Genomic DNA, 27,432 nt, shown 5'->3' on the forward strand with positions numbered 1-27,432 from the left:
CAATCAATGGAAAGAAGCAGCAAATGAGCCAGTAACATGATCAGTGATCAGTGAAATAGGCAGCGTCCTGCAGCAACGTGCTGAACGGCCTCTTTCATCCTGTATCCAAACTGCCATTTCCGTTTCATACAGATATGGATTGAAAAACACAACCCATTTTTTGTAAGGCTCAGATTTACTATTATGATGCAGCTCAAATAAAATAGAATAGTTAAAGGGTTTGTCCACTACCAGGACAACCCCTTCGTGATCTAAAAGTTTGGCCTTGATAAAATTAAACAAACTGTTACTTCCCTCCCATGCCAGCACCGATTCTGGGGCTCTTGTGCGGTTCTTATGACAATAAGCCCACACAAAGCCCCTATATACAGAACTAGCTGAAGAGCCCGGCGTTGCCTGTGCATAGTAGATATCTGTGGTTAGTTATAGCACCTCACTTCTCGTATTTTCCCATCACGCCTCTCATTTTCCCCCTCACATCTCTCATTTTCTCCCTTACACTTGTCATTTCGACCTCACATCTGTCATTTTCCGATCACTCCACTATTTTCCCTCACTCCTCTCATTTTGCACTCACACCTTTTCATTTTCACCTCACACCCCTCATTTTCACCTCACACCTCTCATTTTCCCCTCAGTATATACATGTTTGTCATCTCCTTTATATATAGTATACACCTGTATGTCATCTCCTGTATATAGTATATACCTGTATGTCATCTCCCCTGTAAATAGTACAGTATATACCTGCTGTATGTCATCACCTCCTGTATATCGTATATACCTATGTGTCATCTCCTCCTGTATATAGTATATACCTGTATGTCATCTCTTCTGTATATACTATATACCTGTATGTCATCTCCTCCTATATATAGTATATACCTGCTGTATGTCTTCTCCTCCTCTATATACCTGTATGTAATCTCCTCCTATATATAGTATATACCTGTATGTCATCTCCTGTATATAGTATATACCTGTGTGTCATCTCCTCCTGTATATAGTATATACCTCTGTGTCATCTCCTCCTGTATATAGTATATACGTGTGTCATCTCCCCTGTATATAGTATATACCTGTGTGTCATCTCCCCTGTTTATAGTATATACCTGTGTGTCATCTCCCCGTATATAGTATATACCAGTGTCATCTCCCCTGTATATAGTATACATGGGTGTGTCATCTCCTCCTGTATATAGTATATACCTGTGTGTCATCTCTCCTGTATATAGTATATATCTGTGTGTCATCTCCCCTGTATATAGTATATATCTGTATGTCATCTCCTCCTGTATTGGACCGCGTTCACACGTTATTTGGTCAGTATTTTTACCTCAGTATTTGTAAGCTAAATTGGCAGCCTGATAAATCCCCAGCTAATAGGAAGCCCTCCCCCCTGGCAGTATATATTAGCTCACACATACACATAATAGACAGGTCATGTGACTGACAGCTGCCATATTTCCTATATGGTACATTTATTGCTCTTGTAGTTTGTCTGCTTATTAATCAGAGTTTTATTTTTGAAGGATAATACCAGACTTGTGTGTGTTTTAGGGCGAGTTTCATGTGTCAAGTTGTGTGTGTTGAGTTGCAAGTGGCGACATGCATGTAGCGACTTTTGTGAGATGAGTTTTGTGTGGCAACATGCGTGTAGCAACTTTTTGTTTGTCGAGCTGCATGTGACAGGTTAGTGTAGCAAGTTGTGTGCAGCAAGTTTTGCGCATGGCGAGTTTTATGTGTGGTGCGTTTTGAGTATGTGCAAGTTTTGTGTGAGACAACTTTTGCATGTGTTGCAACTTTTGTGCATGTGGCAATTTTTCCGCGTGTGCAAGTTTTGCGTGTGGCGAGTTTTCCATGTGGTGAGTTTTGCACGTGTGGCGAGTTTTCCGTGAGCCTAGTTTTGCATGTGGCGAGTTTTGCGAGTGGTGAGTTTTGAGCGGCGACTTTTGTGTTTCGACTTTTATGTGGCGAGGTTGGTGTATGTGTGGTGAAGTTGGTGTATGTGTGGTGAAATGTGTGCTGAGGGTGGTATATGTGTTCAAGCACTTGGTAGTGTGTGGCGCATTTTGTGTGTGTTCACATCCCCGTGTGTGGTGAGTATCCCATGTCGGGGCCCCACCTTAGCAACTGTACGGTATATACTCTTTGGCACCATCGCTCTCACTCTTTAAGTCCCCCTTGTTCACATCTGGCAGCTGTCAATTTGCCTCCCACACTTTTCCTTTCACTTTTTCCCCATTATGTAGATAGGGGCAAAATTGTTTGGTGAATTGGAACGCGCGGGGTTAAAATTTAGCCTCACAACATAGCCTATGACGCTCTCGGGGTCCAGACGTGTGACTGTGCAAAATTTTGTGGCTGTAGCTGCGATGGTGCAGATGCCATATACACATACACACACATTCAGCTTTATATATTAGATGAGCCCACACACAACACCCTATATACAGTATGAGCCCATATACAGCCCCCCTATAAACAATATGGGCCCACACACATCTCTCCAAATGGTATGATCCCACACAGCCCCTTATATACTGTACGAGCCCACACACAGCACCCATACATCGGCTTGTAAACGTTTGGACATCCCTGGTCTAAATGACTGTTATTGTGAACAGTTAAGCAAATTAGAGATTAAATGAGCTCTAAAATGTCTAAAGTTAAAAATAACTTTTCTTTTGAATTTTAAGCATCTTTTACATTTTAAAAATTACAAAAAGGAAAAAGTTGCATAAAATATGCAAAAGTTTTGTCACCCTGCATGGCTAGTACCTAGTAGCACTCCCTTTTGAAAGTATAACAGTTTGTAAAATCTTTTTGTAGACAGTCAAAAGTTTTTCAAATCTTGTTTGAGGGATTTCCATCATTCTTCCTTGTAAAATTCTTCCAGTTCTGCGAGATTCCTGGGTCGTCTTGCATGAACTGCTACTTTGAGGTCTAGCCACAGATTTTCAATGATGATCAGATCAGAAAGGACTGTGAGAACCATTAAAAAACCTTCAGCTTGCTCATTTGAGGTATATTGTGGATTTTGACTTGTTTAGGATCATTATCCACTTGTAGAGCTTCAGCTTTTTTACAGATGTTTGATCATTGTGGCCAAAGAGTTCTATTTTAACTTCATCGGTCCACAGGACTTGTTTCCAAAATGCATCAGGCTTCTTTCAAGGTTTTTTTTGCCTACTTCTAATGCTGAATTTTATGGTAAGGATGCTGATGACTCTTCCATGAAGGCCATATTTGTGAAGTTGTATCTAAACAGTAGAACAATGTACCACAACTCCAGAGCCTGCTAAATCTTTCTGAAGGTCTTTTGCTGTCAACTTGAAAACGCTTTGCTATCTTCTTAGAGACTACTCCTGCTTTGTGGGTCTCCACCATTTTGCAGCTGCTTAGAAGAACCCATAGATGCTATTTTTTGGCACAAGATTAGAAGAGGCAGGGTTTTTATGAAGCTGGGAAATTGCATCATTTGGCCTTTCCTAATGATGATAGTGAACAAGCCATAACCCTAACAAGCTAATTTAATGAAATTAATTAATTTATATGTAAATGCCCAAACAGTCCTTTTATTACATTACACACAAATAGATCTTTAGAAAAGTATTTCTAAAGTCCCTTAATGATATGGAAATGAGGCCTTTAACCAATCAATGAGTTGTTAGTGTCCCCCGACTAATATCAAAACACGGACCATCCCATCCAAACAAAAATTAGGTCTGAACAGGTGCTTACCTAGAGTCGCCAACTCATATACAGTCAAACAAATAAAGCAGCAATCTGTAGCGCTATAGCATGTAAACATGAAATATGAAAATTAAATTGCATTACTGCTCTAGAAATACGAAAAATTGAGAGTGCTTAGCGCATAAATTGAATATTTGTATGTACAGTGCCTTGCAAAAGTATTCGGCCCCCTGGAACTTTTCAACCTTTTCCCACATATCATCCTTCAAACATAAAGATACCAAATATAAATTTTTGGTGAAGAATCAACAAACAAGTGGAACACAATTGTGAAGCTGAACGAAATATATTGGTTATTTTAAATTTTTGTGGAAATTCAAAAACTTTAAAGTGGGGCGTTCAATATTATTCGGCCCCTTTACTTTCAGTGCAGCAAACTCACTCCAGAAGTTGATTGTGGATCTCTGAATGATCCAATGTTGTCCTAGATACCTAATGATGATAAATATAATCCACCTGTGTGTAATCAAGTCTCTGTATAAATGCACCTGCTCTGTGATAGTCTCAGGGTTCTGTTTGAAGCACAGAGAGCATCATGAAGACCAAGGAACACAACAGGCAGGTCAGTGATACTGTTGTGGAAAAGATTAAAGCTGGATTTGGATACAAAATGATTTCCAACACTTTATACATCCCAAGGAGCACTGTGCAAGCGATCATATTGAAATGGAAGGAGTATCATACCACTGCAAATCTACAAAGACCCGGCCGTCCCTCTAAACTTTCATCTCAAACAAGGAGAAGACTGATCAGAGATGCAGCCAAGAGGCCCATGATCACTCTGGATGAACTGCAGAGATCTACAGCTGAGGTGGGACAGTCTGTCCATAAGACAACAATCTGTCATACATTGCACAAATCTGGCCTTTATGGAAGAGTGGCAAGAAGAAAGCCATTTCTCAAAGATATCCATAAAAAGTGTTGTTTAAAGTTTGCAACAAGCCACCTGGGAGACACACCAAACATGTGGAAGAAGGTGCTCTGGTAAGATGAAACCAAAATCAAACTTTTTGGCAACAATGCCAAAAGATATGTTTGGCGTAAAGGCAACACAGCTCATCACCCTGAACACACCATCTCCACTGTCAAACAGTGGTGGCAGCATTATGGTTTGGGCCTGCTTTTCAGCAGGGACAGGGAAGATGGTTAAAATTGATGGGAAGATGGGAAGATGGATGGAACCAAATGCAGGACCATTCTTGAAGAAAACCTATTGGAGTCTGCAAAAGACCTGAGGCTGAGACGGAGATTTGTCTTCCAACAAGACAATGATCCCAAACAAAGCAAAATCTACAATGGAATGGTTCACAAATAAACGTATCCAGGTGTTAGAATGGCCAAGTCAAAGTCCAGACCTCAATCCAATCGAGAATCTGTGGAAAGAGCTGAAAACTGCTGTTCACAAATGATCTCCATCAAACCTCACTGAGCTCGGGCTGTTTGCCAAGGAAGAATGGGTAAGAATTTCAGTCTCTCGATGTACAAAACTGATAGAGACATACCCCAAGCGACTTGCAGCTGTAATCGCAGCAAAGGGTGGCACAACAAAGTATTAAGTTAACCCCTTCATGACCCAGCCTATTTTGACCTTAATGACCTGGCCTTTTTTTTGCAATTCTGACCAGTGTCCCTTTATGAGGTAAAAACTCAGGAACGCTTCAACGGTTCTGAGATTTTTTTTCGTGACATATGTTAGTGGTAAATTTAGGTCGATAATTTTTGTGTTTATTTGTGAAAAAATGAAAATTTGGCTAAAATTTTGAAAATTTCGCAATTTTCAAATTTTTATTTTTTATTTTGTTAAACCAGAGAGTTATGTGACACAAAATAGTTAATAAATAACATTACCCACATGTCTACTTTACATCAGCACAATTTTTACTACATCATTTTTTTTTTGCTAGGAAGTTATAGGGGTTAAAATTTGTCCAGCGATTTCTCAGTTTTACAACAAAATTTACAAAACCATTTTTTTTAGGGACCACCTCACATTTGAAGTCAGTTTGAGGGGTCTATATGGCTGAAAATACCCAAAAGTGACACCATTCTAAAAACTGCACCCCTCAAGGTGCTCAAAACCACATTCAAGAAGTGCTTCACAGCAGCAGAAGGAACATGGAAGGAAAAAAATGAACATTCAACTTTTTAGTCACAAAAATGATCTTTTAGCAACAATCTTTTTATTTTCTCAAGGGTAAAAGGAGAAACTGGACACCAAAAGTTATTGTACAATTTGTCCTGAGTACGCCGATACCCCATATGTGGGGGGAACCACTGTTTGGGCACATGACAGGGCTCGGAAGGGAAGGAGCACCATTTGACTTTTTCAATGAAAAATTGGCTCCAATCTTTAGCGGACACCATGTTGCGTTTGGAGAGCCCCTGTGTACCTAAACATTGGAGCTCCCCAAAAAGTGACCCCATTTTGGAAACTAGACCCCCAAGGAGCTTATCTAGATGCATAGTGAGTACTTTGAACCCCCAGGTGCTTCACAAATTGATCCGTAAAAATGAAAAAGTACTTTTTTTTTTTTCACAATTTTTTTTAGCCTCAATTTTTTCATTTTCATTATCACATGGGCAACAAGATAAAATGGATCCTAAAATGTGTTGGGCAATTTCTCCTGAGTACAGCAATACCTCACATGTGGGGGTAAATCACTGTTTGTGCACACGGCAAGGCTCAGAAGGGAAGGAGCGCCATTTGACTTTTGAATGAAAAATTAGCTTCAATCGTTAGCGGACACCATGTCGCGTTTGGAGAGCCCCTGTGTGCCTAAACATTGGACCTCCCCCACAAGTGACCCCATTTTGGAAACTAGACCCCCTCCAAGGAACTTATCTAGATGCATAGTGAGCACTTTGAACCCCCAGGTGCTTCACAAATTCATCCGTAAAAATGAAAAAGTACTTTTTTTCACAAACAATTTCTTTTAGCCTCAATTTGTTCATTTCCACATGGACAACAGGATCAAAAGGATCCTAAAATGTATTGGGCAATTTCTCTTGAGTACACTGATACCTCACATGTGGGGGTAAACCACTGTTTGGGCACACAGCAGGGCTCGGAAGGGAAGGAGCGCCATTTGACTTTTTGAATGAAAAATTAGCTCCAATCGTTAGCGGACACCATGTCGCGTTTGGAGAGCCCCTGTGTGCCTAAACATTGGAGCTCTCCCACAAGTGACCCCATTTTGGAAACTAGACCTCCCAAGGAACGAATCTAGATGTGTGGTGAGCACTTTGAATCCCCAAGTACTTCACAGAAGTTTATAACGCAGAGCCGTGAAAATAAAAAAATAATTTTTCTTTTCTCAAAAATTATGTTTTATCAAGCAATTTTTTATTTTTACAAGGGTAACAGGAGAAATTGGACCCCAATAGTTGTTGCCCAGTTTGTCCTGAGTACGCAGATACCCCATATGTGCGGGTAACCACTGTTTCGGCCCACGTCAGGGCTCGGAAGGGAAGTAGTGACGTTTTGAAATGCAGACTGATGGAATGGTCTGCGGGCGTCACGTTGCGTTTGCAGAGCCCCTGATTTGCATAAACAGTGGAAACCCCCCACAAGTGACCCCATTTTGGAAACTAGACCCCCTCAAAGAACTTATCTAGATGTGTGGTGAGCACTTTGAACCCCCAAGTGCGTCACAGAATTTTATAACGCAGATCCGTGAAAATAAAAATAGAATTATTCTTACCGTTAATTCGGTTTCTAGGAACCTTCCACGACAGCGGTACTGGAGGATGTCTCCCCGCCCTAATGGGGGACAGGAAACACAAAGAGGTTAAATACCCTCCCCTTCCTGCCACCTCCAGTGTTTTTTCTGGACACTACATATACATACAGTAGTATGTATAGTTACCACTTAAGTGCAAGAATCATCCAATAAAAATATCAGATAGGGAGGGAAATTAGTGCTGTCGTGGAAGGTTCATAGAAACCGAATTAACGGTAAGAATAATTCTATTTTCTCCAGTCACCTTCCACGACAGCGGTACTGGAGTAGTACCAACAAATAATTTCTAGGGGGGGGGACAACCGCCTGCAGAACTGTTCTGCCAAAACTTAAATCCCGGTTGAAATCAAGCCTGTAGTGCCTGGTGAACGTATGGACTGACGACCAGGTGGCAGCTCTGCAAATCTGCTCCATAGAAGCGTCACCTCTCTCTGCCCATGATGTTGACACCGACCGTGTAGAATGGGCCTTCAGTGATGGAGGAGGTGGTAGATTCTGGCATGAGTATGCCAGAGATATGGCTTGTTTAATCCAGTTGGCCATTGTATTTTTTGTCGCCTTTCTACCTTTGTTCTTTCCGGAGAGTTGAATGAAGAGATTTTGTTCAATCCTCCAACTCTCTGTTTGTGAAAGATAATATAGAAACACTCTGCGGACATCCAGAGTGTGGAAGGACTCCTCTCTCACATTAGAAGGATCCGGGTAGAATGAGGGCAACACTATGTCCTGACCTCTATGAAAGTCTGATGTTACTTTAGGTAAAAAGGTAGGGTCTAGACGAAGGATTATACTATCAGATGTTACCCTCAGGCTCTTGGATGGATAGGACATGTAGTTCTCCTATCCGTCTGGCAGAGGTAATAGCCACTAAAAAGACAGTTTTTAGGGTAAGAACCTTTAATGAAGACGGAGATAAAGGTTCGAAAGGATCCAGAGTTAGACTATTAAGGACCAAATTAAGGTCCCAAGGAGGAGTATTGTTGAGAACTCGGGGGCGGATTCTACTCGCTGAAGTTATAAAACGTCTGATCCACCGATGTTTGGCTAGTTCCTGGACAAAATAGGAGCTAAGTGCTGAAATTTGTACCTTTAAGGTATTGGGCCTAAGACCCAAATTTAGACCCCTTTGCAAGAAGTCCAGAATTTTGGCAATATTTGGATGAAATGGGTCTGGAATATCTGGAAGATACAACGATGAAAACTTCTTCCAGATTTTGGCATAAATGGCATTGGTTATGGGTTTTCTACTGTTTTGGAGAGCATGAATTACTTCATCAGAGAGACCTCTTGCCTTTAGTATTTCGGCTTCAGAAGCCATGCTGAAAGATTTAACCTGTGAAGGTTTGGATGCAGCAAAGGCCCCTGATGAAGAAGATTCTCCTTCTGAGGTAGACATACTGGACCTTCCTGAGCCATGTCTAACAGGGCGCTGTACCAACTCCTCCCTGGCCATGTTGGCGCGATTAGAATCGCCGTAACTCGCTCCGATCGAATCTTCTGTAGAGTTTTTGATAGCAATGGGATCGGAGGAAAGGCATAGACGAGGTTGAACCTCCACGGGTGAGAGAACGCATCCATGCCCAGTGCTCTGTCTGCCATATTTAGGGAGAAATATGTTTGCAGCTTGGCATTCTGACTGTTGGCAAAAAGGTCCACTTCTGGGATCCCCCATTTGGATATCAGGGAGAAGACGACCTCCTGGTCCAGACACCATTCCCCTGGATGCACAAAAGAGAATAGTAAAACCAAAAACACTCAGTTTGAAAAAATGTTGCAGTAATCCGCAAGTGTTCCTGTTACCATTCCCCTGGATGTACATCCCTTCTGCTCAGGAAATCTGCCTGGGTATTGGCCGACCCTTTCAGGTGACCTGCCGAAATAGAGAGGAGGTGCCTCTCTGCCCAGAAAAAAAATGTTTGAGGCTAAGGTTTTTAGTTTCTTGAATCTTGTGCCTCCGTGATGACGAAGGTATGCTACCGTGGTCATATTGTCGGAATATATTCTGACATGATGTCCCTGAACAATAAAGGATGTGGCTTTTAACGCCTCTTCCACCGCCTTCAGTTCTCTGAAGTTTGAAGAGCTTGCTCTGATGTCTGGGGCCCAGGTGCCCTGGAAATGAGTTCCCTCGACTATAGCTCCCCATGCCCTTTGACTGGCGTCCGATGTGAGTGTCTTTAGCGGGACCTGGTCCCAACTGACCCCCCGTTGGAGGTTTCGGAGCCGTAGCCACCATGTCAGGGATGCCTTGACATGATTGGGGAGGGAAATTCTCTTGGAAAGAGAACTCTGCTGTCTGTCCCAGGATGATAGGACATGGGTTTGGAGGACTCTCGTGCGGGCTTGGGCCCAAGATACCATCTGGATACAAGATGTTAGAGATCCCAGAATAGACATGGAATGTCGCAGAGTAGGAGCCTTCAGGGTTCTGAATGCTGTTATCTTCTGTACCAGATCGATTTGACGTTCTCTGGGCAGAAAGGATCTCCTCAACTCCGAGTCCAGAAGGACTACTAGGAACTTCTTCCTCTTGGAGGGAAGTAGGTCCGATTTCTCTAGATTCGGGATCCAACCCAATGGCTTTAGGATTTCTAGAGATTTTGTTAAGTCTGCCTTGAGGCGGGAGACTGAAGGAGCGACAATGAGTAGATCGTCTAGATAGGGTACTATGCAGATCCCTTGAAGACGAATGAATATAATGGCTTCTGTCATGATCTTTGTAAAGACTCTGGGAGCTGAGGCGATTCCGAAGGGAAGGAAGTTGAACTGATAGTGTACTATCTCCCGATCCTGAGATATTGCGAATCTTAGGTATTTCCGGAATTCTGGATGGATTGGGACATAGTAATAAGCGTCCCTCAGATCCACCGTAGCATCACCCAGTCCTGTCCTATCAGAGGGATCGCTGTTTTGACCGACTCCATCTTGAACCTCCTGTAGGTTATTACTCGATTCAGAGGTTTCAAGTTGATTATTATTCGGTGCTTTCCCGAAGGTTTCTTGATCAGAAACAGGTGGGAATAATGTCCTCTGCCCATTTCCTGTTGAGGTACTGGGGAAATTACTCCTGCCTGGAGTAACTCTTGAAGTCCGGAAAGGAATGCGCCCTGAGGGCTGAGACTCTGTAATGAGGTTATCCTTATGTGATGAGGGGAAGGGCTCTCGAACTCTAATTTTAGTCCATTCTGAATAGTGTCAAGTACCCACTGGTTCGACGAAATGGAACTCCACTGGTTGATGAAGCTCGAGAGTCGACCCCCGACGCCCTGGGCGTAGTCACTGCTTGTCCGGGGCTTGCTGGGACTGGGGAACCAGGATGTTCCTACCCTTCCCCCCTTTAGGATAGCTCCAGCGTCCTGACTTGCCTTTCCCTTTGAACTCTCGTTGGAAGGGTTGTTCTTTTGAGGGACGAAAAAGCGTTTTTTCGGATTCCTCTGTTCAGGAAGCGCTTTTTTCTTGTCTGTTGCCTTTTCCAGTATATCATCCAGAGCCTGCCCGAAAAGATAGCGGCCCTGAAAGGGAATGGCACAGAGCTTTGTTTTGGACGTTATGTCCCCACTCCAAGACTTCAGCCATAGAGCTCTTCTGGCTGAGTTAGAGAGAACTGGAGATTTAGCAGCCACTATAACGGACTCTGCCGAAGCATCGGCGAGGAAGCCCATAGCTTGCTGGAGAAGAGGGAGGGAATCTAAGATTACTTCCCTAGATGTTCCCTGGGTAAGGTGATCTTCAAGCGTGCGGAGCCAACGGAATAGGGATCTGGCCACGCAGGTGGACGCAATGTTTGTTTTAAGGAGATTGGTGGAAGTCTCCCAAGATCTTTGTAGTAAAATCTCCATTTTGCGGTCCATAGGGTCTCTGAGTTGGGAAGAATCCTCGAAAGGGAGGGTTGTCTTTTTTGATACTCTAGAGACTTGTACATCTACCTTAGGGGTATCCCACAGAGAGACGTCTCCATCGAGAGAGAAACGATTTTTTAGTTCCGAGGGAACAGTAAGTCCCTTCTCGGGCGATTCCCATTCATGAAGAATGAGACTCTGTACATTCTCGTATATAGGAAACCCCTTTAATTTTTTAGGTTTTAACCCAGCGAACATCTCATCCTGCACTGATGGTTTCTCCTCCTCCTCCTCCTCAACGCCCATTGTCCCCCTGACCATACTAATTAATTCATGTATGTCTTCTGAGGAAAAATAGTATTTTTTACTTTCCTCTTTGGGGGTGGAACTGGAGCCCTCATTCTCCCACAAATCCTCCGAGCCGGAGGAATGAAGTTCACCAGAGTCTGAATCAGAAATAACCGTTGCCATCTTCCTTTTTTTAGGAGGAGGTGGCGGAGGTAACAGAGACTGGGAAAGGGCCGATACCGAGGACTGAACTTCCTGTTTAATGAGGGATTTAATGCTCTCGAACAAGGATGGCTGTTCCGAGCGTAATACTTCATCAGTGCAGGGCTGGCAAAGTTTCTTTTTGTATGAAGAAGGTAGCTTTGATGCACAAACACCACATTTCCGATCTTCCGATTTCTTGGAAGATCTGTCCTTCCTAGGGGCAGAGGCCTTGTCTCCCTAAAAAAGAGAGAGAAGGGGGACTAAGTATATAGCACCCTAAGGAATACAGGGATAGAGGGAAGACGCAGGGCTCGGCAGAAGCAGAGACAGGTCTGTCACCTTCCATGGTCAGTCAGTACTGCAGTCCAGACAGACAGGGGGCCTTACCTGGAGGTGATCTACCAGGGTTAAATACCGTGGAAGCTGCGTCCAATCTTGTGCTCCTCCCGGTCCCAGGCGTAGGGGGAAAAAAACGCTATGCCCCGTCAGATTTGCTTTCAGACGCGCGTGCGCTCCACCGCTGGAACGCACATGCCGTGAACCGGAAGTTCAGGTACTTCCGGTTCGCGCGTCCACCGTTTCCGGCCAGCAGGAGAGGAGGAATGCCGGGGAGCCGCGCGGGGACCCCGGCCGCACAACACCGCTCCGCATTACTCTTGAAGGAGCGCAGGAGGAGCGGAGGAGGGGTCCCGAGTTCACACAGTGTGAGGACACGGGAGCAGCACCACAGGGAGTAGAAACATCCCGACCCAGGCTGCCCGGCTAGGTAAGGTTTGAGTGCTCCGATCGCCGGCCACGGCAGCACTACCGCAGGACCTCTTCATGCCCCATAGGGGACAGGAAAAACACTGGAGGTGGCAGGAAGGGGAGGGTAATTAACCTCTTTGTGTTTCCTGTCCCCCATTAGGGCGGGGAGACATCCTCCAGTACCGCTGTCGTGGAAGGTGACTGGAGAAAAATCATTTTTTAGCCATTTTTTATTTTCTCAAGGGTAACAGGAGAAATTAGACCCCCAAAGTTGTTGTTCAATTTTTCCTGAGTACGCTTATGCCCCATATGTTTAGGTAAACCACTGTTTGGGCGCATGTCGGGGCTCAGAAGGGAGGGAGCACCATTTGACTTTTTGAATGCAACATTGGCTGGAATCAATGGTGGCGCCATGTCGCGTTTGGAGACCCCCTGATGTACCTAAACAGTGGAAACCCCTCAATTCTAACCCCAACACATCCCTACCCTAATCCCAACTCTAACCATACTCACAACCCTAACTCCAACACACCCCTAACCACAACCCTAACCCCAACACACCCCTAACCACAACCCTAACCCCAACACACCCCTAACCACAAGCCTAATCTCAACCCTACTTCCAACCCCAGCCCTAATTCCAACCCTAACTCTAATTCCAACCCTAAGGCTATGTGCCCATGTTGCGGATTTGTGTGAGGATTTTTCCGCACCGTTTTTTAAAAAACTGCAGGTAAAAGGCACTGCGTTTTACCTGCGGATTTACAGCGGATTTCCAGTGGTTTTTGTGTGGATTTCACCTGCGGATTCCTATTGAGGAAAAGGTGTAAAACGCTGCGGAATCTGCACATAGAATTGACATGCTGCGGAAAATACAACACAGCGTTTCCGCGCGTATTTTCCGCACCATGGGCACAGCGGATTTGGTTTTCCATGGGTTTACATGGTACTGTAAACCTGATGGAAAACTGCTACGAATCCGAATCCATAGCGGCCAATCCGCACCATGTGCACATAGCCTAATTCTAACCGTAACCCTAATTCTAACCCTAATTGCAACCCTAACCCTAGTTCTAACCCTAACCCTAGTGGAAAAATAAAAGTAAATATATTTTCTTTATTTTATTATTGTCCCTACCTATGGGGATGATAAGGGGGGGGGGGGGGGGTTGTTTACCATTTTTTTTATTTTGATCACTGTGATAGGTTTTATCAGTGATCATAATGTACCTGGAACAAATCTGCCGGCCGGCAGATTTTTGTGGGCGCACTGCGCATGTGCCCACCATTTTGAAAGATGGCGGCGACCATGGAGAAGACAGACGGACACCGGAACTCGGTAAGTATGGGCGGGTGGGATCGGAGCACGGAGGGGGGGAGGGAGGGGCTGAAGTACCACTCCCCCTGTCCCTGAAGGTTGGGTGAAATTACAGCTAACCCTTTTGCCTGACCTGCAGGGACGCGATCATTCTGTGACACCGCATATGCGTCACAGGTCGGATTGGCACCGACTTTCATGATGCATACGCTGTCACAGGTCGGGAAGAGGTTAAAGGGGCCGAATAATATTGCACGCCCCACTTTTCAGTTTTTGAATTTCCACAAAAAATTTAAAATAACCAATAAATTTCTTTCAACTTCAAAAATTTACATTTGGTATCTTTATGTTTGAAGCATGATATGTGGGAAAAGGTTGAAAAGTTCCAGGGGGCCAAATACTTTCGCAAGGCACTGTATCAGCCTTCTGTGTACTGACGGGATTGGAGAGTGCTGCGCTCCTGATGACTGAAAGTGATATGACCCCCTTTAAAATAAATATACAGAGACCGAACCTTTACATGTTTTAGTTTTGAAGTATCAAAAAAAATATAAAAAAATGAATTGTTTGTGACCAATGTTAATCAGTGAGGCGGTGGTTACATAACTACACACACATGCTGGGTTTTGTGCACAAACAAAAGCACTAGGTAAAAGGGTCCATATACAGGTGCTTCTCACAAAATTCGAATATCATCAAAAAGTTAATTTATTTCAGTTCTTCAATACAAAAAGTGAAACTTATATTCTATAGTCATCACAGAGTGATCTATTTCAAGTGTTTCTGTTTATGTTGATGATTATGGCTTCCAGCCAATGAAATCCCAAAAGTCATTATCTCAGTAAATTAGAATACTTTATAACACCAGCTTGAAAAATGATTTAAACTCCGAAATGTTGTCCTACTGAAATGTATGTTCAGTAAATGCACTCAATACATGGTCGGGGCTTCTTTGGCATCAATATGGCGTGGCATGGAGGCGATCAGTCTGTGGCACTGCTGAGTGGTTATGGAAGCCCAGGTTGCTTTTTGTATTGAAGAACTGAAATAAGTTAACTTTTTGATGTAAAGCTGACAGCCATCACTCAGGCCCGGTGCCCACAGCTGCTGTCAGTCACCACTAGGACGTGCCCGTCACACAATGTCTGGATTCGGCCTCAGAGTGGGCAGTCACTCAGACCATTGTGGGCCCATACGAAGCGCCCATTTTACCTCAGTATCTGTAAGCCAAAACCAGGAGTGGGTGATAAATGCAGAAGTGGAGCATATGTTTCTATTCTACTTTTCCTCTCATTGTCCCACTCCTGGTTATCGCTTGCACATACTGAGGTAAAATACTGAGGTAAAATACTGAGTGTGCGCACACGGCCATGCACAGTGACTGAGGCAGGCTCGGAGTGCCTCTGATCCCGGCCATTGCCGCACTGTGCTCCGCTATCAGGGCGCGGTGACGCGTGCGGTAATGTCCGGGCACCAGCAGCAGCACCGTCGGCATGTGTCGGAGCGGCCACCACACGGCGCTCTGCTCGGCAGGCGGCTGCTCCCCGCGATATCGGGGCATTACCATGTTTGGCGTTGCAGAGGAGCAGACCTGTCCAGCTGCACGGCCCTGATAAGCCGCCACCAGCGCAGCAGCACAGCCTCACCACGTAGCCTGCCACTTCCGGCCACCACTGCGCTCTGCTCTAGAAATGACGTTTTCTTTCAAAAGTTCGAAGGCACCAATGGCGGATCCCATCTGCGCACCCCCGCCCATCCCTTACAGTGCGCCCGCCCGCCTGACGTCACGCCAGCAAAGTTGTTATAAGTTCCCGTCCGGAGCGCATTCCAAGGCAGTTCTTACCGAGACTCCTAACTGTCGGTCGGTGAGAATCTTCACTTCTCGGGTCTCTCGTCCGCGCTCTTTGTGAACGTCCTTCTTGAGCAGCCATGGTAAGTGATGTGAAGGGAGAGCGCCTGGCCGCCGCATCCTTGTCTAGCGGGCAGTGCTCCTCCCAAACCCTCCGCACTAAGCCCAGCCCGCCGTGCCCGTGCCGGCCGAGCGCCGTTATTCGGGCCGGGGCCTGCAGTGCGATGGGCTGTTAACCCCTTTGTGCCGGGCTCCGGTGGTCACAGGCCGCGCGCTCTTTCGCTTGTGGCGCACGTGCACAGTCACGTGACCTGGACCGCTCCTTATCCGCGGCTTATAGCGGGAGGGCCTCGTGGAAAGGCCGATAATTAGAGGGGCTTCCAGTGGGCGAAGCGCGGGTGGTCGGGGTGTGACTCTCGGGCCGCAGTCACGTGGCCGTGGTCCTGCTCAGCCGCTGCAGCAGCCCTTCCCTATAACGGCCATAGATGGCGCCTGGCATGGGGGGCCTGGTGGGACTTGTGGTGGTCCCTGCAGGACCCTGGTCACGTGTCTGCCAGTTCTGTCCCTTACAGGGGGTTGGGTCTGGTCCACTACAGAACCAGAGCATCCGCAGCACCGGATAGCAGAGGGGTCGTCCTATGTAATGGCCCCGCCTGTCCCCAGGGGAAGCCATGACCCTGAGCCCACTGTTACCGGGGTCCTGAGCCCACCATTGCCGAGGAAAATGGCTGCAGCCTGATGGACAAAGAAATGGCCGGCAGTCCGTCCTGTAGATTGTATGGAGCGTCATCATGCACGGCCACCTATCAAGATTCCTGGACTGGTGGTCTCTTTGGGTGATCATTGGGGTCTTGGAGAGATAATTGCCTATTTTGTGAAGTAGTGTTATTTTTTAGAGGGCCCCTATAATCTCCATTGTGGTTCTTACTCTAAGGCTACTTTCACACATCAGGTTTTCGCCATCAGGCTAAATCCAGCTAATTTTCAAAAAACGGATCAGGCGAATGTTGCTGCTGGATAGTTTTTTTTTTTCCCCCATAGACTTGTATTGGTGCCGGATTGCATCGGATGACATTGGGTTTCGTCTGGTTTTCGCCGAATCCAGCAAACCTGCCGCTTCCAGTTTCTTGAAAAAAACGTCCATAGCAACGTTTTTTGTCTCTGGCGAAAAAGTCTGAAGTGCCGGATCTGGCGCTTTCGGCGGTTTGCTAGAATGGAAGCCTATAGGTGTCGGATCCGGCAGCCTGATCCGTTTTTTTAAACTGAGCATGCTCCATTTTTTTTTTTTTTTAATCCAATCTAGATGTGCTAGCGGGAACCGTCAAAAAAACGGATCTGTCACATTAGTTTTTCACAATCTGTGCCGGATCCAGTTTTTCCAACATTCGCCAGATTTAGCCTGACACTGAAAACCTGATGTGTGAAAGTAGCCTAAGCGTTACCAGTGGTGCTACCAGGCTGCAGTCCCTGTCTTATACTCGACCCGGTTTGTTTCTCCGGTGCCACTCCAGTCCTGCAGCGCCTTCTTGTGACCACAGCTCCTGAATGACCCGAAGTTGTGTCACAAGCTCTCTGTGCGAGTCATAGACTTGTATTGTGGCTTTTGGCTCGCTCATGAAACACTGGAGCCATCAGGCAGGTCGCAATCTGCCAGAGGCTGACAGGAGCAGCGGCGATGACGACTGCGGTGGGCGATGAATCTGACTAGCTACAGGGACCTAGTGGTAGAAGAAACACTGCAGTGATGCTGTAAAGGCTGGCTCCAGAGGAAACGCCCTTCATGATTGTGCAGAGTCTGATGGGGTAATGCTTCTATTACCACGATATGTGTATTACGGGGCGGCCTGACTCATGCCCCCGGGTAATACGGAGTGTAGCTGATGGCACAGCTTAGTGGTTGTGTACTTGCCCACCAGTGTCTAATGCCAGCTCAGAATGTGAAGGAGGGGCACAGCTCTCCAGTGATAAGGTGTGTGCTGTAGGATGAAGTCATTGCTTCCTGCTACTCGTGACTCATGATCTGCTCACTGGAGAGATCACAAAGGGCTCCTGGGTTCACTGCTGGAGCATGTACAGGAGGGGTGACAGAAGCCCCCTATGTAATGTGCAGTGGGCAGTGTTTAGGAACATGGCGTTTATACAGTGTAGTGAATATTCTATCTTGCACGTAGATTGTTTCTGGCCTTCTGACTTTCCTAATATGGTCCAGTAATGTAGGTTAACGCATTGAGCCTTTGCTCATGTTTAGTGGTATTATTCTGGAACTATTTTAAAGGGAAGCCATCATCAGGAAATGACCTATTGTTTAAATTGGATTGTCTGGTAATTGCCACAATACATGTTTGCTTAATTTTAAAGATCAATATTTGTATTAAATAGAAATCTTGCAATGCTCACTCTGGCCAGTAGGCTTTTTTTGTAAGATTAACTTCCTGTTAAAGGAAACAATACATGGACATTAATGGCCGGAGCCCGACCCCATGTTTTCTACTGTAGTCTGAGCAGGGGGTGTAAGTCAGGGGGAGCAGGGTTCGCTGTGACATCTTGTGATTGGTGGATCCGGTTATCAGCTGTGAGTAGGTGTTACCCCCACATTGTAGTCGTGCCTCTAATAAGGAGCCTGCTCAGTTTGTTTTTTTTAACCAGAGTGCAAGTTGCAAAATTACACTAAACATTTTTCAGTGTAGGAAAGATTGTATGCAGTCTTCTGTTTTGTTTTGCCTTTTTTTTTTTTTTATGAAATATATTAAACACCAGAAACTGATTTGAAGGGAATCTGTCGCACAGTTTTTGCCATCTTTTGAAAGCCGCATAATTTAGAGGCAGAGACCCTTAAGGCTAGGGTCACATTGCGTTAGTGCAATCCGTTTAGCGCTAGCGGATTGCGCTAACGCAATGTTTTCTATGGGGCTGGGGTCGCGGTAACGTCCCCGCTCTCGCAGATCCCCGGTCTGCGAGAGCGGGGAACGGACCGCGGGCGCGCCAGGAATCACTAGCGCGTGCCGAACATGGCACGCGCTAGTGAAGCGCGTTCCCATTGCCTTCAATGGGCGCGTTAACGGACGCGTTGCACGGCGTTAATTTCGCCGTTCAACGCTGTCCGTTAAACGCGGTCCCATAACGCAATGGGAACCCAGCCTTATTGCAGCAGTGTCACGGAGCTGTTTTTTTTTTTTTTTTGTAAAATCCCTTTTCTGCAGGAGATCCACTAGAGAAACCCTGGTGCCATGTCCTCCATATCCTTGAGCTCTGCATAACCCTGCCCCACCGCTGACTGCACACTGTATACAGATTCCCTTTAAACAGGTCACCTTCTAAAACATTCAATTTTCAAGAACATGACTTCTGATGCCAACACTTGGCTAGGTGTGCACCATGTCATAGAATCAGATGAGTTGCCTATCTGCACTGCATGTTCTTCATATAACGCACCTGTCATCATAGAGCACACTGTATCCTTCTCCCACAATGAATATAGGGCTTGGTATAAGATCGGTCACTTCTGTAGGGTGAGCAGATGTGGGGAAACGAGGGTTTAGCTCAAAGTTCTATCCTTGGAAGCTTTACTTTATCTTGATTTGGCTTCTATAAACAGTTTAACAAAAAATGAATGACCATTAAAAACATTTGCCTCATCACATGACTTCTTAAAAATAAACGTAGCTGGGGTGATCAGCTAATTGCCCCACAATTTTATTTCTGCTCCTAAGGTTGAGGGGTGCTATGATTGCACTGCCAGCAGCAGATAGAAATCCTTGTATTTTGGGATGGAGGAGTAAAGGAGGCAATGTATATCAAGCTTAGTCTGTTCCATCAGGGATGCCATGTATGTGGCAAATGAGTGATCCATTTAATAATTTTCACTGGTGACTGCTTTTAAAGGCCTTATTCTAGTAAGTTTCTTAGCTTGGCCCAGGTCACATGTTACCTGATTGCCATTTTCTGGCTATTAGCACAGGTCCTGAAGCATACAGCTCATGTTGGAGGTTTGTCTTTAGATGTCCTGGCTGGTAAGAGATCTACTCATGCGCCACATAATGCCGTCACAGCACGTGTGCATAGATTATTTCAGCTTCACTATAGTGGGGTTGATCCTGCTGCTGCCATCCTGGCATTCCTCGGTGAGTCAGTGCTAGGAAATGTGCTGGTTTCAGCCGGTTTATAGTGTAGAACAAAAATTAGTATGTGAGGCATATGATTAGGCTTCACCAGGCAGAACAATGGGGACAGACTGACTCAGGAGTGCCAGGGCCACTGGGGCAGAACATTCATCAATTGAGCTTTGTGCATCACGCTGGAAGCTGCTATGGGTTGGTGTAAAAAAAAAAAAAAATTTAAATTTACCGTATATACTCGAGTATAAGCCGACCCCCCCCCCCTAATTTTGCCACAAAAAACTGGGAAAACTTATTGACTCGAGTATAAGCCTAGGGTAGAAAATGCAGCATTTACCGGTGAATTTCAAAAATAAAAATAGATGCTCCATACCGTTCATTATTGCACCATAGATGCTCCATATACAACTGTGCTATATAGAATGCTCTGCACCGTTGATTATGGCCCCATAGATGCTCCTTATAATGCTGTGCCATATATGCTCTGCACCTTTGATTATGGCCCCATAGGTGCTCCTTATAATGCTGTGCCCCATATATGCTCTGAACCTTTGATTATGGCCCCATAGGTGCTCCTTATAATGCTGTGCCCCATATATGCTCTGCACCGTTGATTATGGCCCCATAGATGCTCCTTATAATGCTGTGCCATATATGCTCTGCACCTTTGATTATGGCCCCATAGGTGCTCCTTATAATGCTGTGCCATATATGCTCTGCACCTTTGATTATGGCCCCATAGGTGCTCCTTATAATGCTGTGCCCCATATATGCTCTGCACCGTTGATTATGGCCCCATAGATGCTCCTTATAATGCTGTGCCATATATGCTCTGCACCTTTGATTATGGCCCCATAGGTGCTCCTTATAATGCTGTGCCCCATATATGCTCTGCACCTTTATGGCCCCATAGGTGCTCCTTTATAATGCTGTGCCCCATATATTCTCTGCACCTTTGATTATGGCCCCATAGGTGCTCCTTATAATGCTGTGCCCCATATATGCTCTGCACCTTTATGGCCCCATAGGTGCTCCTTATAATGCTGTGCCCCATATATGCTCTGCACCTTTATGGCCCCATAGGTGCTCCTTATAATGCTGTGCCCCATATATGCTCTGCACCTTTATGGCCCCATAGGTGCTCTTTATAATGCTGTGCCCCATATATGCTCTGCACCTTTATGGCCCCATAGGTGCTCCTTATAATGCTGTGCCCCATATATGCTCTGCACCTTTATGGCCCCATAGATGCTCCTTATAATGCTGTGCCCCATATATGCTCTGCACCTTTATGGCCCCATAGGTGCTCCTTAGAATGCTGCTGGTGCTGCCATAAAAAAAAAAAAAAAAAATCACATACTCACCTCTCTTCTCAGGACGCCGGCGCTTTCAATAATTACCTGCTCCTCTGCGGCTCCGTCTCCAGCACTGACGCTCAGCAGAGGGCGCGCACTGACTACGTCACAGCGCCCTCTAACCTGAGCGTCATTGCTAGAGGACGCTGGAGACGGAGCGAGGAGCAGGTAATTATAGCGCTGCGCTCCCCTTACCTGCTGCGGCGCGGTCCCTGCAGTCCCTGGCTTCTCCTCCGCTGCAGCTTCTTCCTGTAATTGAGCGGTCACATGGCACCGATCATTTACAGCAATGAATATGCGGCTCCTCCCCTATGGGGGTGGAGCTGCCTATTCATTTCTGTAATAAGCGGTGCCATGTGACCGCTCAGTGCAGGAAGAATCTGCAGCGCCGGAGAAGCCAGGGACTGCAGGGACCGCGCTGGGAGCAGGTAAGTATGATTACACAGCCCCCGCTCCCCCTCCCCTGCTGACACCCGGGTATATGACTCGAGTATAAGCCGAGAGGGGGACTTTCAGCCCAAAAAAATGGCCTGAAAATCTCGGCTTATACTCGAGTATATACGGTAATTATATATTCGCATAACCTGCCCTCATCCTAAAGAGAACTGTTAGCTTCCAATCTGCTCCGTTACAGGAGATCACAAATGGTAGCTTTGCCAGATTAAGCTCATGAGGGACAGCAGTGCCCGGTGGGCTCAATTACCTTTATTTTGGTCTATTAGACTTGTGTGGCCTTTTATCTGACAAAATGCAGCCTGCTGCACTGTTTGATGTAAACAGGGCCATAAATGGGTTATCCATTAATTTATTAAAGGGCTCTGGAAGGTGGAAAAGACTCCAAGACTGGAGCAGCTCTACTGCTCAGCTCTGCTTGTCCCACTGATGTGCTGGGATAAACAGCTGGGGGTGGGGGGTGTCATGTGAGCGCTGCAGCCAATCAGCTGGGTCACCCCCACCGAATGTTTGATCCCAGAAGACCAGTGAATGATATAGGGAGATCTAAAGTTGCTCCCCCCTTCCCCTGGGTCTACTAATGTGTTGTTGGACAACTTTAGCACTTAACTATCAGCAGCTGACCATTATCTGTGAGTGGCTGCTGGGGCCCTTCTGTGTACAGTAGCCAAATTGGTGATCTTTTTATAGTTAAGGCCCCTTCACATTAAGCGACGCTGCAGCGATACCGACAACGATCCGGATCGCTGCAGCGTCGCTGTTTGGTCGCTGGAGAGCTGTCACACAGACCGCTCTCCAGTGACCAACGATGCCGGTAACCAGGGTAAACATCGGGTAACTAAGCGCAGGGCCGCGCTTAGTAACCCGATGTTTACCCTGGTTACCATGCTAAAAGTAAAAAAAACCAAACACTAGATACTTACCTACCGCTGTCTGTCCTCCAGCGCTGTGCTCTGCTCTCCTCCTGTACTGTCTGTGAGCCGGAAAGCAGAGCGGTGACGTCACCGCTCTGCTTTCCGGCTCACAGACAGTACAGGAGGAGTGCAGAGCACAGCGCTGGAGGACAGACAGCGGTAGGTAAGTATCTAGTGTTTGTTTTTTTTTACTTTTAGCATGGTAACCAGGGTAAACATCGGGTTACTAAGCGCGGCCCTGCGCTTAGTTACCCGATGTTTACCCTGGTTACCAGTGAAGACATCGCTGGATCGGTGTCACACACGCCGATCCAGCGATGTCAGCAGGAGTCCAGCGACGAAATAAAGTTCTGGACTTTATTCAGCGACCAACGATCTCCCAGCAGGGGCCTGATCGTTGGTCGCTGTCACACATAACGATTTCATTAACGATATCGTTGCTACGTCACAAATAGCAACGATATCGTTAACAATATTGTTATGTGTGAAGGTACCTTAAGCCTCTTATCGGGATTTTTCTAAGTAAACCGAAGGCATTGTCAAGTTGGTGTTACACTGATTAAAATGATACCTGGTTGAAGAAATCTGTCTTGTGGTTTAACTCAAAACTGCAAACCAATATTAATGAGATTCTTGGGCTCTGGAGCGGCCTGTGGGGGGATTTTTTGCTGCTCTGGCCTCGTCGTCATTTTTGCTTAAATAACATATCACTGAACTGTCAGTAACTTGCCTCCTATGTTAAATACTGTACTTGCGCAGTTAAGTGTTCTAAAAAAATAAAAAGTAAAATAAATAAAAACTTCAGCAAAATGGCAGCACATGTGCAGTAGTGTCTCTCTGCAAGCGATTTTGTTAATCTGCAGAAGCCCTGCCCACTGGTGATTAGGTAATTTGATTAAAAAAAAGTAGCCCAGCACTTGGGTTAAAATCTCTTAACTTTATTCACATATTCATAGAAGCTTTCATTGGCAATGATAACAGCATGTTCAAACCACCGATGCGTTTCGGACTAAGGGTAGCCCTGGTTCACAGTGTGCAGATAAAACTAACAATTGAATTCAAGGCTGCAAATCTGACACATCACCATAAATATATAGCCAAATTCTGATGAGCATTATCGATGGTAGAGAACATATATCATATCAAGTCAAAATTGTACGCAAATATATCTGACCATTTACCACCTTGGCATGGATATATGGATAACTGCAAAAAATACATCAATATACAAAGAACCACCAGGCAGTCATAGAATCCAACAGTATAACAGCTTTATTAAACGTATATCAATAAAAACATCACGTCAAACGGACATGCAAGATGGCAACAAGATGTCACCAGCATCAAGAAACTGCCCAAGGTTGGGGGAATCCCTGGTTGGGGATAGATATATATATCACACATGTATAGAATATAGCAACCACAGGTAAATGGAACAAGTATATGTATTCGAGGTAACAAATATGTAATCAAGGTACATGCTCCATTGCTGCAGTAGTAATAGATGATAATGCAGTAACTATATACATACATACGGAAATTCTCATGGCAAACAATTGTAGGTCATATACAGTCTCATATAGAACTTTGGGCACCCCTGGTCACAATGACTGTTGTGGATAGTTAAGCAAGTTGAAGTTAAAATCATCTCTAAAAAGCCTTACGTTATAGGCCATTTTTTCTGTTAGACAAAAATATATACTAATGTTTTACATTTTAAGGCTGGGATCACACATGCGAGGAGAAATACGGCCGAGTCTCGCATGTTAATACCTGACATTTTCGCCGTCACTCAGGAGCGGAGTGTGAGGCCGCAGAGCAATAATAATAATAATAATTTTATTTATATAGCGCCAACATATTCCGCAGCGCTTTACAAATTATAGAGGGGACTTGTACAGACAATAGACATTACAGCATAACAGAAATACAGTTCAAAACAGATACCAGGAGGAGTGAGGGCCCTGCTCGCAAGCTTACAAACTATGGGGAAAAGGGGAGACACGAGAGGTGGAGCAATACATGGAGCTGCACGCTCCTGAGTGACGGCAGCAATGCCATGTATTAACATGCAAAACTCTGCTGTAGTTCTATGTAAGCATGTGTGATCCCAGCCTTAAAAATTGCAAAGGAATATGGGCACATGCAAAAGTTTGGGTTAATTTTTACTAATATTAAACGTTTATCAAGGGCATTTGATCACTATTAAAAGATCAGTTCCATTTTACTATACTGCATAATGTGATGTTTTTTTTTTTCTTCTTTGTTCTTCCAGCGTGAGTGCATCTCTATCCACGTTGGTCAGGCCGGTGTGCAGATCGGTAATGCCTGCTGGGAGCTCTACTGCTTGGAACATGGTATCCAGCCTGATGGGCAGATGCCCAGTGACAAGACCATCGGAGGAGGGGACGATTCCTTCAACACTTTCTTCAGCGAGACTGGAGCTGGCAAACATGTCCCTAGGGCTGTGTTTGTGGACCTGGAGCCCACAGTTATTGGTAAGTTAGTCTGCAGTTTTCCCTGCACTTTTTCTATTCAAGGTTTGCCCTGTCATGACTTTAGCTGCCTGCATTGAAAGTGTATTGATTGTTTTCACTTTAGGGAGTGTGTAAATCCTTAAACCTCTTGATGAATGACTTTTTCTACAGATGAGGTGCGCACTGGTACATACCGACAGCTATTCCACCCAGAACAACTGATCACTGGAAAAGAAGATGCTGCCAACAACTATGCCCGTGGTCACTACACAATTGGCAAGGAAATCATTGATCTGGTGCTCGACAGAATTCGCAAACTGGTGAGTGACTGTGTTGATGGTGTGGATATATAGCAGATTCATTAAATGTTTCTTATCGTAACATGCTGTGCCTCATGTTTTCCACAGGCTGACCAGTGCACAGGTCTTCAGGGTTTCCTGGTTTTCCACAGCTTCGGTGGTGGCACTGGTTCTGGCTTCACCTCTCTGCTGATGGAACGTCTCTCTGTTGATTATGGAAAGAAGTCCAAGCTGGAGTTTGCGATCTACCCAGCACCCCAAGTGTCCACTGCTGTTGTTGAGCCCTACAACTCCATCCTTACCACTCACACCACTCTTGAGCATTCTGACTGTGCTTTCATGGTGGACAATGAGGCCATCTATGACATCTGCCGTAGAAATCTAGATATTGAGCGCCCAACTTACACCAACTTGAACCGCCTTATTAGTCAGATAGTGTCCTCTATTACAGCTTCCCTCCGATTTGATGGAGCCCTGAATGTAGATCTGACAGAGTTCCAGACTAACTTGGTGCCCTATCCTCGTATCCACTTCCCTCTTGCCACCTATGCCCCAGTCATCTCTGCAGAGAAAGCCTACCATGAGCAGCTGACAGTAGCAGACATAACCAATGCTTGCTTTGAGCCAGCCAACCAGATGGTGAAATGTGATCCACGTCATGGTAAATACATGGCTTGCTGCCTGTTGTACCGTGGTGATGTGGTGCCCAAAGATGTTAATGCAGCTATTGCCACCATCAAGACCAAACGTAGTATCCAGTTTGTGGACTGGTGCCCAACTGGTTTTAAGGTTGGTATTAACTATCAGCCACCAACTGTGGTTCCAGGTGGGGATTTGGCCAAAGTCCAGCGTGCTGTGTGTATGCTGAGCAACACCACTGCTATTGCAGAAGCCTGGGCAAGACTGGACCATAAGTTTGACCTAATGTATGCCAAGCGTGCTTTTGTGCACTGGTATGTAGGTGAGGGTATGGAGGAGGGAGAGTTCTCCGAGGCCCGTGAGGACATGGCTGCTCTGGAGAAGGATTATGAAGAAGTTGGTGCAGATAGTGCTGAAGCAGAGGATGATGGTGATGAGTATTAAACATTTAGGTAAAATGTGCCTTTTTTCCCCCTCAAGCTAAAGCCTTCCATCTTATATTTTCTAAATAAAGTTCCATTTAAAATATGGTTCCTAATAAGTTATGGCTGTTTTTAATTTGAAGTTGCAAAGATGTATGAAATGAGCTGCTAAAAACTTCCAGTACAGTGGAAATCTGTACACTGACTTATGTAAAGCATATTCCACTAAAATGAATACAGAAGCAATGATGTCCTAGGCTGTAATTTATTCCAGTTTGCTTGGTCATGATGTAGCTTTTAATGTTTTCCCTGTTAATCACTTCAAGTTTCTCAATGGTTTCACTTACAATCTGTGCACACAGCCCCAAGCAATAACTGCACTGGGAGACCCATGTCCCTGAAAGTGATCTGCCAGATAGGTGGTGAGTGAGGGACATTGTCCTACGTTGCTGCACTTGCTATTCATTTATACTAGAGAAAATCATTGTATAAATCTGAAATGGCAAAATTCTCCAAGCAAGTATGGATTTATTCAGAATTAGTGCCTTTTATATACAGATCATTTAGTTTTTGGGTATAAAATCCTGATTGTAGGCTTCCTTAACATCAAAGATATTGCTACACACTTTAATGGGTTATGAAACCTATTCTTTTGAATTGCCACTTGGGTGACACTTCATCCATGCTAATTTAGTGTTCTTTGTAGCAAACAAGGCAACATTTTGGCCTTCCTCCAGTGGACATCACTAATTGAACATTAAGGTCTCAAGACTGGTGTTTCGGAGAAAAGATGACTTTGTGGTACATATGAGTAGCTGTAAGGATGTATGTACAGTAGTTGCATAGGTAAAACTACTCTGTAGCTGACATCCTATCCAGATTCTTCCTCCTGGGACAATATGTTTATTTGAGTATACTTTAGGGTTGGAGGACTTGTGGACACTTGTCTGCAGCCCTGTACATTAAGGCTATGTTCACACTTTGCAGATTCCACTGCGGATTTTTCTGCAGCAGAAT

The 27,432-nt window shown here is 45.2% G+C and overlaps 1 protein-coding gene and 1 long non-coding RNA gene across 3 annotated transcripts in view; one reads left to right on the plus strand and one right to left on the minus strand.

Annotated features, from left to right (window-relative positions):
* LOC138670736 (uncharacterized) overlaps positions 1 to 15,574 on the minus strand; it is a 105,440-nt gene extending 89,866 nt beyond the window's left edge. Inside the window, exon 1 of one of the 2 annotated variants that reach the window (XR_011319374.1) lies at positions 15,457 to 15,574. This is a non-coding gene — a long non-coding RNA (uncharacterized lncRNA). The remainder of the gene's footprint in view (positions 1 to 15,456) is intronic. The other variant, XR_011319375.1, reaches the window with a different exon arrangement.
* A 112-nt stretch (positions 15,575 to 15,686) lies between these two features.
* On the plus strand, positions 15,687 to 26,534 carry LOC138670737 (tubulin alpha chain). Its single transcript, XM_069758355.1, has 4 exons — positions 15,687 to 15,824; positions 24,854 to 25,076; positions 25,227 to 25,375; positions 25,463 to 26,534. The coding sequence occupies exons 1-4, from the start codon at positions 15,822 to 15,824 to the stop codon at positions 26,435 to 26,437; spliced, it is 1,350 nt and encodes a 449-aa protein (XP_069614456.1). The 5' UTR covers positions 15,687 to 15,821; the 3' UTR covers positions 26,438 to 26,534.
* Positions 26,535 to 27,432: the final 898 nt, after the last annotated feature.

The sequence above is a fragment of the Ranitomeya imitator genome, chromosome 3 (genome assembly GCF_032444005.1).
Source record: "Ranitomeya imitator isolate aRanImi1 chromosome 3, aRanImi1.pri, whole genome shotgun sequence".
NCBI classification, from domain to species: Eukaryota; Metazoa; Chordata; class Amphibia; order Anura; family Dendrobatidae; genus Ranitomeya; species Ranitomeya imitator.